General features: G+C 37.1%; 1 protein-coding gene across 1 annotated transcript in view; it reads right to left on the minus strand.

Moving 5' to 3' along the window:
- KALRN (kalirin RhoGEF kinase) overlaps nucleotides 1-12,817 on the minus strand; it is a 536,528-nt gene that overhangs the window by 183,717 nt on the left and 339,994 nt on the right. Inside the window, exon 10 of the mRNA XM_029284454.1 lies at nucleotides 10,197-10,319. Within this exon, the coding sequence (XP_029140287.1) occupies nucleotides 10,197-10,319 (123 nt within the window). The remainder of the gene's footprint in view (nucleotides 1-10,196; nucleotides 10,320-12,817) is intronic.

Raw genomic sequence — 12,817 nt, forward strand, 5'->3', positions numbered from 1 at the left:
CCCTCAAGACTTGGTTATTCCAGCTTGCAGGACTGGCCTAGGGTAATTTTTAGGGGGGTTTTAATTATATTTTAAATTCGACAAATATTTAATATTCTTTTTAATTAATTTTAAATTTGTATTGTTTTGTATGTATTTTAAATAGATTGTCAGCCGCCCTGAGTCCTACGGGAGAAGGGCGGGATATAAATTCAAATATCAATAAATAAATAAATAAATAATAAAATGGATCTGATTCATCCTGAGGTTGAGCAAAGAGCGGCTTATTGTTTTATGCTTAATGTGTGAATTTTGTAGAAGTAGACCCAGACTTGCTTTGAAACAGTTTTGTTTTTTGTTTTGCTTTCAACCAGCAAAACAATCCTTATATTCTTAATGACTTCCTCTCTCATACTACTTGTGCGGGGGGCGGGGGGGGACAGGGGTTCTTTTTGCGCCAACCTACAATATAAAAGCAATAAATTTAGATCCTGGATTTTTTTTGTTTTGTAGATAGCTTTGGACAATGAGGGCATACCATTCCTTGGAAACACAAGTTTTTTTTCACCTTCTTGGATATAATAGACAAACTGAAGTTCTATACAAAAAAAGACATAAATGCATCTTAAATAAATGCATGTCACTGCATCTTTCCAGGCAAGCTGTGCCCGTTTTACATAGACAGCAACATAAACAGGAGACCCAAATATACATAGGTTCCTAGCAATTATCTAATTTTTAACGTGCTTCCTGGAAGATTCGGGGAATACAGGGCAAGCCCTTTCTTTTTTCAGAGAAAGATGAAAATGACAGAGCCGCAGAGAAAAAGAGTTCACAGGATTGCATGAATTGTGCCTGGTGTATTTTTTTTTTCAGTTTGTGAAGTGAGATGAAAAGTCATGCAGAAATAAACCAAAATGACAGAAGTCAATTTCAAGCAGGACTTTATTCTATACTGCGTAACAACAGATGCAAATGCCCAGTGGGTAGATGGAAGTTAAATAATGAAAGGAGGGTTAACCAAGGTCTTGTCCTAGGAGGATCCCTGTTGACCTATCTAGTTTGAAAACAAAGCTGATTTCCTGAATGGAAAACCATCAGAGAATGCAGAATGGTAAGTTAGACAAGAAATTAGGAATCATTCAGGAAAACAGAAATGGCAACCACCTCCGTACTATTGACCTGGATATTGCAGGGCTGTGGCCATGAAATCCATAAGGTTCAAGCTTGACTTAAAAGAAACAGTACCGCATCCAACAATAAAGGGCTGAACAGCAACTCCTTGATATAAATTTGTTGTCATTTTATTTTTTTTTTAAAAAACACCTTATGAGAAATTTAGAAAAAAAAATAGAAGTCATACTTTAGTTTTCCTTTTCTATCTTTTGTCTGGTGCTAATCAAAACATGATTTGCACAGAATCCCTGAAATGAAATAAAACTTTTCACAAATAATAAAAAGAAAAAAAAAGAAAAAATCACAGGTATCACAGGCATCAAAAGGAAGTTGATCCAATTTGATTATATTCCATCCGGGGACTTTTTTTTTCAATGCCACAATCTTTTAAAATCTTAGCATCATACAGCAGGGGTGTCAAACTGCCGGCCTGCAGGCCGGATGTGTCATGGATGTGTCATGGCAAAACCGTGCCCATCCCAGTTCTGGCAATGGAAAAAAAAGTTGCGACACGACACGACTCGTCATGTGATGTTGCGAGTTTGACACCCCTGTCATACAGTGTTCTGATTTATTTTAGTTACTTATGATCGTGCATAAAATTGTTTAATTATCTGCAGGCATTCTAAGATACTGCCGTCTCATTAACTGGAAATTGTCATAACTGAATTAGAGAAAAAATCTATAAGTATGCTGTTGTTACTGTTATTGTTGTTGTTGATGGTGATGTCAGCCTGAATTGATCCACTGCATGATGAAAGCTTCTTCACTGAAAGTGATAGATCAAAACGACCACATTGGTAGGTAAGAGTTTTTCAACCACCTAGTTTAGGGTTAAGAGAGTGGTCAAAATTCACCCAGCCAGCATCCATGTCTAAGGGGGAACTAAAAGCTGGATGTCCTTGCTCTTAATTCAGTTCTTGAATCACTACATCACCTGGCTCTCCTTTAAATGTGTAATACAACATGTATGTAAATCTCCTATTCTTATTTATATTCATGCATTGTACATCATATTATTCACTTGGATCCTTGTGAAAACCTACTTTATGTGTGAAATCTAGGGGAAGTGCCAACCTATCCTTGCTTTGAATTTGTACAGCCTTGCCTTTGCTCAGTCAGAGCTGCAAAGCTGTGCTCACCTCATCACTTGCCACGTTTCCTTTTGAATGTCATTTTTATTCATGCACAACTCTAGAAAATGTTACTTGCAGTTTTGGTACAATTATATTTTTTTCTCCACAATGGTATGCCTGGATTTTTAAAAGTTGTATTAATGTTGAACTTAGATAATTGGTTTAATGCATGTATCCATCCTACAAATAATTGGTTTTATGCACCATGCCAGAAAAGAAAAAATGTGAAATTAAATAATTAGCTGGTATTTGGAAGCATGAATCAGACAAGGTTTTAGGTTTTATTGGCCAAAAAAAATTCATACGCTATTCAGATAAAGGATGGAGATATTTAAAGAAACACTGTTGTTTGCCAGCACCTGTTAAAATTTATAATGAGTTTGACTTTAAAAGGAGGCTGTTTAATCAGGTCTTGTAGAGAAAAAAATTCCTTCTGATGAATGTAGAGAGAGTGCCATCTGCAGGACTAAAACTGCTAATTCCAATTACTATAATTGTATAGTTTTAAGGAAAAATGTATTGCCTCTTCCTTAATCTGCATTTATTATCTCCCTTAATAAAAAAATATATCTCATTTGAGTAACAAAAAGTGTTACTTTATAAATTACAATCCAACAGGATTATACCAAATTACACAAATACTTAAGCCCTGTATAGTACTATCAATGCTGAGTCCTGGACAGTTTACCTGTTGCAATTTAGCAATTAAGCAATGAGAAGAGACCAGTCAAGATGCAAGAAAACCAAAAGACAGATTGTTGGAGAAATCAGGCAATCAAAATGAAAAAGGAATCCCAGAAATACAATACATGAAATTTAGTAAAAAAAAAGCTCAGCTAAACCAGAAAGCTCTTTACATTTCTCTGCTTGGGATGATCCAATGACCCAAATTAGTCAAAATCCAGAAGAGTTTTTGCTCATGTATTTTACTACATGTAGGATATGTCAAACATGGAAAAGCTACTATATTTGCAATAAAGGGTCACACTGTTTTTAAGCACACAATGATCTGCAGGAGGTAGAGTAATGAGTTTTTCCCCTTTGGGTTTGATGGGGAAGGATTAAGAGTCTTAACAAACCTATCGTGTTTTTCTTACTTCTTATGCCATGGGACAAATAAAACAACAAACTTCTATTTATATTCACGAACACTGCTAGAAGACTTTTTTTCAAGAAGGAATAGAGAAATTTAAATAGACAACATTCAGAACAAGAATTGGTGGTCTGAATTTGGAATATTGGTTATTCCGGTATTTGTAGTAATAATATTTACTCCGAGAATACAAAATACTTGAATAAGAATAGTGATTCTGGTAATTATTCTTTATTAATTCATAATAATGAGAGACAAAAGGTACTCTTGAATCAGAAGGGGGGGCAACTTTCCCAAATGATGCCCGTGCTTACACAGTTTTTCTGTATTTCTGTCCCTAATTTAACTTTCAAAAGAAGTGTGAGATACAGTTTAATCTAGAAAAGCATAAAGAAAATATGAGCTACACAAGAATATCATCATCAAGCTGGCGAAGGAGAATTTCCTTCTTAACTGCCCAAATAAAACATGTTCAACATACAAGCCTTCAAAGGAATCCTAAATTTGGCTCCTCTACTTTATCTCTGCTACTTTATCTCACCCTCTTTCTGGATGGTATACAATCTCTGGGTGTTGGACTTGGGGTGGAAAATTTGTACATTGTGAGAAGCTTCCAGTTCTTTGCTGTTCATTAAAGCAGACCATTTATTTATTCATCCAATGAATTAAATTTATATGCTACCTAGCTCACTATCATTTTGCAAGGCTTCTTTCTCTACTACTCTGAAAAAGAAGTGCCTGCAGGGGTTAAAGTGCAGGACTGCAGGCAAACTCTGCCTACAGCCTGGAGTACCATTCTGACAGGGCTCAAGGTTGACTCAGACTTCCATCCTTCCAAGGTGGGTAAAATGAGGACCCAGATTGTTGGGGGGCAACAAGTGTAAGTGTAAACCACTTAGAGAGGGCTGTAAAAAACTGTGAAGCGGTATATATATGTCTAAGTGCTATTGCTATTAACTTCAGCAAGGTACCTAATATTAGCCACTTATTTTCTAGACTTATGCAGATGAAAGCCACGCAAAAAACAAAGAGGGTTTTTTTCTTAGCTAAGTCCACTTCCTATTAACCCTATTCAACAGTGGGGGGTTTGTTTTATTTTGGGTTTGTGTGTGTGTGTGTGTGTGTGCCTTTGAGTCACCTCGGACTTCTAGCAAATGCCTAGACATGTCCCTGCAGTTTTCTTGGCAAGATTTTAGAAGGTGATTCGCCCTTCCTTCCTTCCTAGGGTTGAGAGTGAGTGATTGTTAGGCTTTGTGCTAAGGCAAAGCTAGAACCCAAGGCTCCCAGTTTCTTGCCTGGTGCCTTCACCTCTACACCAAACTGGCTCCTCATTCAAAGTATGTGCAATCCTTTTAGGCACTATTTGCTACCCCACTCAGCACAGATCCAATCTTATGTTACAACTGGCTCTGCTACTAACCAGGAACGTCCCTGACTTGTCAGGATGCTCAGCAGTAAATCGAGTTAAATGTTTTTTGGGGCAGACAATGGTATTGGGAATTAGAGAAGCTTAAGTAATTAAAAAATAACTCTGAAAAATTCAATATGCATGTTTATGGGAAGAGTCAATAAAGGAAAAATGTACTTCCATATACTTTGGGCTGTAAATGCCAAGAAGAGCTTAATTAATTATGGCAGTAAAACAGAAACTATAAACAAGAGCATTAGGAAGAAATGAAGAGAGGAGATGGCTTTAGCTTTCAGGATAAAACAAAAGACTTTATTTCCAATTATTATAATTGTATAATGGTACCTGTAACAGTGGGGTGATGTCTGAGATTACTGGAGCTACAGTTCAAGGGATCATATTGGGAAAGACTAAGCTATGGGATTTTAAATAATCAGGGACCTTGGAGGTCTTCTAGTCCAACCCCCTGCTCAAACAGGAAAGCCTATACTATTTCAGACAAATGGTTGTCCAATCTCTTCTTAAAAACCTCCAGTGTTGGAGCACCCACAACTTCTGGAGGCAAGTTGTTCCACTAATTAATTGTTCTGACTGTTAGAAAAAATTCTCCTTAGTTTTAGGTTGGTTTTCTCCTTGATTAGTTTCCATTCATTGCTTTTTGTCCTGCCTTCAGGTGTTTTAGAGAAAAGTTTGACTCTCTCTCATCTTTGTGGCAGCCCCTTAGATATTGAAACACTGCTATCATACTATCCCTAGTCCTTTTTTTCATATATATTAAACTAGACCTACATATCTTAATCACACCTATGGTTAAGTTTGTAGCTTCAAAACCCTGGGCAAAGGACTTGAAATATAATAATAGATATTGCACTGGACAGCCTCTCTTATTGCCACATAGGGAGAAATTAGAAACATTGGTGAATACCCTGACACCCTATCTATTTGCATGCCCCAGCCAAAAGTCAAAATTGTAAAATAGATAGATAGATAGATAGATAGATAGATAGATAGATAGATAGATAGATAGATAGATAGATAGATAGATAGATAGGAATTCTGCTGGCTATCAGCAGAATTGTAAGTGATAAGTCAGACCCAGTATATGTGATTGTTGATGCTGATAGCAAGGTTTTGAATCCTGACCTTGGCAGAGTATCAGACCCTGAAACATGCTGCCTGCTAAACAGAACCAGGAATTGAAGATACATGACTCCTCAAAAGGAAAAAGTATCAATTCTCCTAAGAAGACAAAGCCTGTTCTCCAGGCTTTGTTGAAAGCAACACTCTTGCTTTTTAATCTACTTTTCTGCATCTTTGGTTTCCATGTTCCTCTTGTTCCTTGCCTTCTGGATAGGTTTTCAGCTTGATCTTGGACCAGCTTCCCTCACCAGCACTAAATCTGTTATCTGTTTTATAGGCAACTGTGTTTTCCAGCTTTATGACTATATCCAGCCCATATCCATTGTTATTTTAGCAAAAACTGTTTACTGCATTAAACAGATCTCTCTTGGATTTATGACTCCTTGGAAGGGTTTATCTCTCCTCAGCTATAATGAGTAATTTACAACAAGACAAATAAAGACCACTTGCAAATTTCCTCTCTGCCTGCCTGCCTGCTTTCAGTCAAAGCTTTGCATAGGACAAACAGAGTGAATGCTGTTAGCAGCAAATAATAATAATAATAATAATAATAATAATAATAATAATAATAATAATAATAATAATAATAATAATAATAATAATAATAATAATAATAGTTGTAAGGGACCTTGGAGATCATCTAGTCCAACCCCCTGCCCAGGCAGGAAACCCTATACCATTTCAGACAAATGGCTGTCCAATCTCTTCTTAAAGACTTCCAGTGTTGGAGCATTCAAAGCTTCTGGAGGCAGGTTGTTCCACTGGTTAATTGTTCTGTCAGGAAGTTTCTCCTTAGTTCTAGGTTGCTTCTCTCCTTGATTAGTTTCCATCCTTTGCTTCTTGTCCTGCCTTCAGGCACTTTGGAGAATAGCTTGACTCCCTCTTCTTTGTGGCAGCCCCTGAGATATTGGAATACTGCTATCATGTCCCCCCTCATCCTTCTCTTCATTAAACTAGACATACCCAATTCCAGCAACTGTTCCTCATATGTTTTAGCCTCCAGTCCCCTAATCATCTTTGTTGCTCTTCTCTGTACTCTTTCTAGAGTCTCAACATCTTTTTTACATCATGGTGACCAAAACTGGATGCAGTATTCCAAGTGTGGCCTTACCAAGGCATTGTAAAGTTGTATTAATACTCTACGTGATCTTGATTCTATCCCTCTGTTAATGCAGCCTAGCACTGTGTTGGCTTTTTTGGCAGCTGCAGCACATTAGATCTAAAGTATCTTCCCTCTCCTCTTTCTCCTCCTCTCATCTCATTCAGTCAAAATAATAATTCTCAACAGAAGTAATTCTGCAATTGCTAAATGGAGAATGGGAAAATTGGAACATTTGGAACTGATATGGAGTAATTTCTAAAAATGTACTTGACCCCTTTATCAGGTAGTCCTGTATTATCAAGGATGGAAATGGACCTGCTTTAGATCACTGAAGAGGGTAAAGTCTGTGTTTCTGTTCTTTAAAAGAATAGTTAATATACCAGATTCTTATTGGCCAGACAGTGCTTGCAGAACCAGTTAGAAGCACGACATTGGCCCAGTCCTGTTTACGGTATTTTAACATTTGTTCCTTAACTGTGGAATACATATATTCCAGGTTTTAAGCATAAACATAAGAACTATATTGTCCATGGACAATTTTAAGGACAGGAACATAATATTTAATATAGTGTTGCTAGAATAGAATAGAATAGAATAGAATAGAATAGAATAGAATAGAATAGAATAGAATAGAATAGAATAGACAGAGCTGGAAGGGACCTTGGAGGTCTTCTAATCCAATACCCTGCTCAGGCAAGAAACCCTACACCATTTCAGACAAATGGCTGTCCAATCTCTTCTTAAAGACATCCAGTGTTGGAGCATTCACAACTTCTGGAGGCAGGTTGTTCCACTGATTAATTATTCTAACTGTCAGGAAATCACTTCTTAGTTCTAGGTAGCTTCTCTCCTTGATTAGTTTCCATCTATTGTTTCTTGTCCTGCCCTCAGGTGCTTTGGAGAATAGCTTGACTTCCTCTTCTTTGTGGCAACACTGAGATATTGGAACATAGCTATCATGTCACCCCTCGTCCTTCTCTTCATTATAAACTATTCATTATTGGTTCTGGCTGATTGTATAGTGAATGTCTATTTGTCTCTAGGCCTTAATGTGTCTAGAACTCCACTCTATGCATTCAATGTATCTGGATGGAAGATATGAAGGAGTAACAACAGCTAAGTGTTGGGTGCTCTACAGATGGAAGATCTAATTTATGATATTCTGATATGCAAACTGTACATAGCATTCAGAACCTGCTTTACTGATTCAGCGAAGCTAGAGTTCTAAACAGCGAAATGATTTGCTTCTTGCTGGAAGAAGGTCCATAAGTAACATAGCAAACAGTGATACATGAAGAATCATGGTGGCAGTCAGCTGTGAAGGCCATTTTTCAGGGGAAAAAATATAGTACTGTTGTATTGGTTTATATTTTATCTGCTGACGGCAGTTAAATGTTAAGTGTCTTGTGTCTAGCTGGACAATCCTTCTGCTCATGCTTTTGATAAGTGATGCGGTGTTGCTAAAACCATACATCTGCAATAAAGTCACTTACTTACAATTAGATATCTGGGAAATAGTCATATGAAGACCCCTTTTGAGAAAAGCAATCTAGGAACTAAGAACTGGAAAAAGTTAGTGCAAAGACCAGGCACATTCCTTTTCTATATTTTGCCTATGGCATACAATGATACAAAGGATGTGAAACCTGTCCACGTATTTTGTGAAATGTTTCCAATGAGAGTAAATATTTCCCAAACCAATAAAAAGAGAGGCTTTAACAATCTTGGACGAAAGGGAGACATATCCCCCTAGATAGCTATATAGAGACATATTGTATATATGCACATGTCTGTTCATGATCAATTGCAACAGGTCTTTGTTCAGGTTAGCATCATATATAGCAAATTACCGTGGACAAATGTAGAAGTTGTAAAAATAGCACATAGTGGCTCTTCAGAAAAACCCATAGAAGATGAATGTTTTACAAATGTCTTCTAGCCAAGGTTTACTAGTATCTAGAAGAGCCAAATCTAAGAAAAAAATATAAGCATCCATTTATCATGGGCATAGCAATTCTCTCTTAACTGCTTATAATTCAAAACAGTATAATCTCTAATTTATGGATTTAAATTTGATTTGTTCAATTCCGTCAACATGGCCATAGCATTCAGAAAACTGTTCAGGACTGAAATGGCACTTTCAGGTACTGCAAGCAAAGACAGGGCTTGATATCATCAGCAAATTATTTCACCCTTTAATTTTTTTTGATAACAACCAGTTTGGTAGAAAGGTTAAGGCTTCAGGCTAGAAAAACAAGGAGATGGTGAGTTCTAGGCCTGCCTTAGGCACAAAGCCAACTGGGTGATCCTAAGCTTGTCACTCTTTCTCAAACTTAGGAAGGAGGCAATGGCAACACATTTCAGAAATCTTGCCATGAAACCTGCCAGGACATGTCAAGGCTCACTCAAAGGTATCAAATAAAAGATTTAAAAAATGATAGTTTTAACTGCAAATTAAACAATGTTGGTATTAAACCACACCATAGATCATGGGTGTCAAACTCGCCACATCACGTGACGTGTTGCGATGTATCATGACTTTTTTGCATTGCCGGAGCTGGTATGATGAAACCGGCCCACGGGCTGGTAGTTTGACACCCCTACCTTAGATTATTCTTTATACCGATCTCTTTGGGATTCCATTACACACTTTAACTGCTACTAGTCTAGCTTAGTTTCTGTAATTGATTCCGTGTGTGATGAAAGAGAAAGAAATAGCTGATTAGAGAGCCATTGCTAAACAGTGCCAAAATTATATAGTTTTCTCAGCTCAAAAGTCTTGGAGATTCTTGGCAAGATTGACTTGGAAGTATTTTCACAATCACCATATACTCAGAACAGAACTCAGGATAAAAAAAGATTGAGATCATGTTATCCTTGAACACTGAAACTGTTTTGATACCAACCCCCCTCTTTGCCATGTCTCAAAGTGCAAACCTAAATTATCTTAGTTCCTGTAGCCATTTTCTAGGTCTATTGAATCTGGGATGCTTATGGATTTCAGTCTTCAGATATCCACATGCTATTTATTTCATATGCTTAAAATGGAATCCCCAGCAGTGTCTGAGACCGCAAAGTTCCCAAACCTGAAAGAAAACACATTGAAGCGGTACAAAGGTATTCGCAGTTACAGTAAAATACACAGAACTTTCACACATTTACCTGTGCTACTTCTTCAAAATCATCATGCCTTTTCTGAAGAGCTCGTGCTCTGTGAAGAGACTTTCCCACTCCAGTGTGTTTACTAAGAAAGGCCTCCCCATGGTTTTCAATCCAGTCCAGGACCTGAACAACAAAGATGAGAGGGAGAAGGAGAGGGAGAGGAGGAGGAGGAGGAGGAAGAGAAGAAGAATCTATTATTTTATTATTCTTGATGGTTCAGCACACAACATTTTATCTTGAACACCACTTAAAAACTACAGTTTCAAAATGAACTGACAACAGTTTGAAAAATTGTCTATATTTACATTTTAGACTCTTCATCATTGCATGCAATCAAATCTAAAATATTTTTTCATTCTTCATTGATAAAGAATCATCCCTGAATTCCAGCCATCTGCTGATTTCTGGATAACCGTTCCAGACTTTGAAAGAAAAATGAACTTGCACTATTTTTACTGGAATTTAAAAAACAAAATACCAATGAATAAATTAATGAACACTCTTGCCTTATTTTCCTGTGTAAATACAATTCATGTCTTAGATACGCATTGACTTAGTTCACAAGGGCACGAGCATGCTGTCCAATAGCAAAATACCTAAACTCAGAACTGGAAGGACAGGAACTGCGTATGTGTTAGCTGAACAGTGCTATGGTTGATAATGCTACCTAGCATTATGATATATTTATACAAATAGTATCAGAATTCAATGTATTTCTATAAGTGTTTAGAAAAAAAAACCCCAAAATAGCAAATCTATCTCCAAACTTTCAAAAAAATTTTTCAAAATTATATACGTTTTCAAATTGTAAAATCATTGTACATCAATAATATTTCATATATTCACATTTTTAAAAGGGTTAATATAGGCATGTCATAAATGCAAATGATACAAAACAAAATGAACATACATTGCTGTATCAGAAAACCACAGTATTCTATATTGACAATTATTCCCAAGAAATATTACCAAGAGCTGGGTGGGTCCAAACAGAGATGCTCAGAAATGTGCTCACCTGTGTTTTGAGGTGGGCAGGAGCCATGAGCCTGGCGGGTGTTGGGTGGCTACTGACGATATCAGTGTCCCTGCCTGAGCTAGTGTACTTCAGCACTATAGCAGTGAATAGCAGTGCATGTAAGATTTCAACATTTATTGAACAATGTCTTCTAATTACTGATATTAAAATAAATCCATCCAGCTTTTTTCAAGCAAAATACTTTTAGGATATATGGAGAAAGGCAGGAGGCTATAGATATATTTTATCGAACAAATTTATTTTAATTTTTTTAAAGCTGTTAATTTGTTTAAAGTATTATAATGCAATGTGTGTGTGTGTGTGTCAATGTAATACTAAAACATAAAAAATATAATAGTTAACAATGCTCGGATCTCTTACATCTTTGTTAGATAATAGAAAAACAAACATTGTAAAAGAAACTCCAGACATTTTCCTTTCAGAAAACATTGTCACATTTCTAGTATTTCAGGGGCTGCCACAAAGAAGAGGGGGTTACGTTATTCACCAAAGCACCAGAGGGCAGGACGAGAAACAATGGTTGGAAACTGAACAAAGAGAGAAGCAACCTGGAATTAAGGAGAAACTTCCTGACAGTTAGAATAATTAACTAGTGGAACAGCTTGGCTCCAGAAATCATGGGCGCTCCATCACTGGAGATTTTTAAAAAGAGGCTAGACAGTCACTTGTCTGAAATGGTATAGGTTCTCCTGCTGGAGCAGGGGGCTGGACTACAAGACCTCCAAGGTCCCTTCCAGCTCTATTCTATTTTGTTCTGTTCTGTTCTATTCCTATTTCTATTCTGAGACAGTGAACTGCAATGAAATGTGAGGTTCCTGTGATCCGTCTTAAAGCCAGTATTTGAACATGGATTGCAACAGAAAGGATGATTTTATAGTTTCTGACTAACTCTGTTGACATTCTATTGATATATTCCTTAGCATCTCACCTGTCATTGGGGAGTCTTTTGCCTCGCATTACAATTCTAAAACTGAAAATTGGGAGGCCATATTACTTGAAAGGGATTAAAAACTGTTCAATAAGACTAGAGAGGAGGCGAGAGAGAAGTTCCCTGAAGATGGGCTCCAGCACCAGTTGGAAAGCTTGGAAGATGAAACCTCTGGTCCTGGTGACCGACCCAGATTGGATCCTGCAACATTATCCTGGGACACGTATATTCGCCTTCATTCGTGATTGCTCAGTAAATTCACATACTCATAAAGAGGAAACCATTACGTCTTATTTATGTCATGCATTCAGTTTTAAGTCTGAAGAAGAAAGATAAGCAGCCTGAGCTTCTGTCTGAAAATTTCATCTAGATCCCTGATCCTGAGCCAAAGCCAGAAGACATTCAAAGTTTAAAACTCTTCAGGTTCCTACCCCCTAGTGCCTATTATGCCATTACTTCTACTTTGTCAAGAAATGCACCAAGCAGTAAGGATCATCTATTTCTATATACAGGTAAGCTGCCTGGTTTGCAGCAAGTGAATTAAAAGGACAGAACTCTTACAAAGCTTATTGAAGGAAAATGCTTCCTCCAGAGCTATCCTTGGTACTGCAGCTATTTGTTGTATTTGGAAACAAGGTACACAAAGACAATGTTCCT

The sequence above is a fragment of the Protobothrops mucrosquamatus genome, unplaced genomic scaffold, assembly GCF_001527695.2.
Source record: "Protobothrops mucrosquamatus isolate PMUCROS unplaced genomic scaffold, P.Mucros_1.0 scaffold606, whole genome shotgun sequence".
Lineage (NCBI taxonomy): Eukaryota > Metazoa > Chordata > Lepidosauria > Squamata > Viperidae > Protobothrops > Protobothrops mucrosquamatus.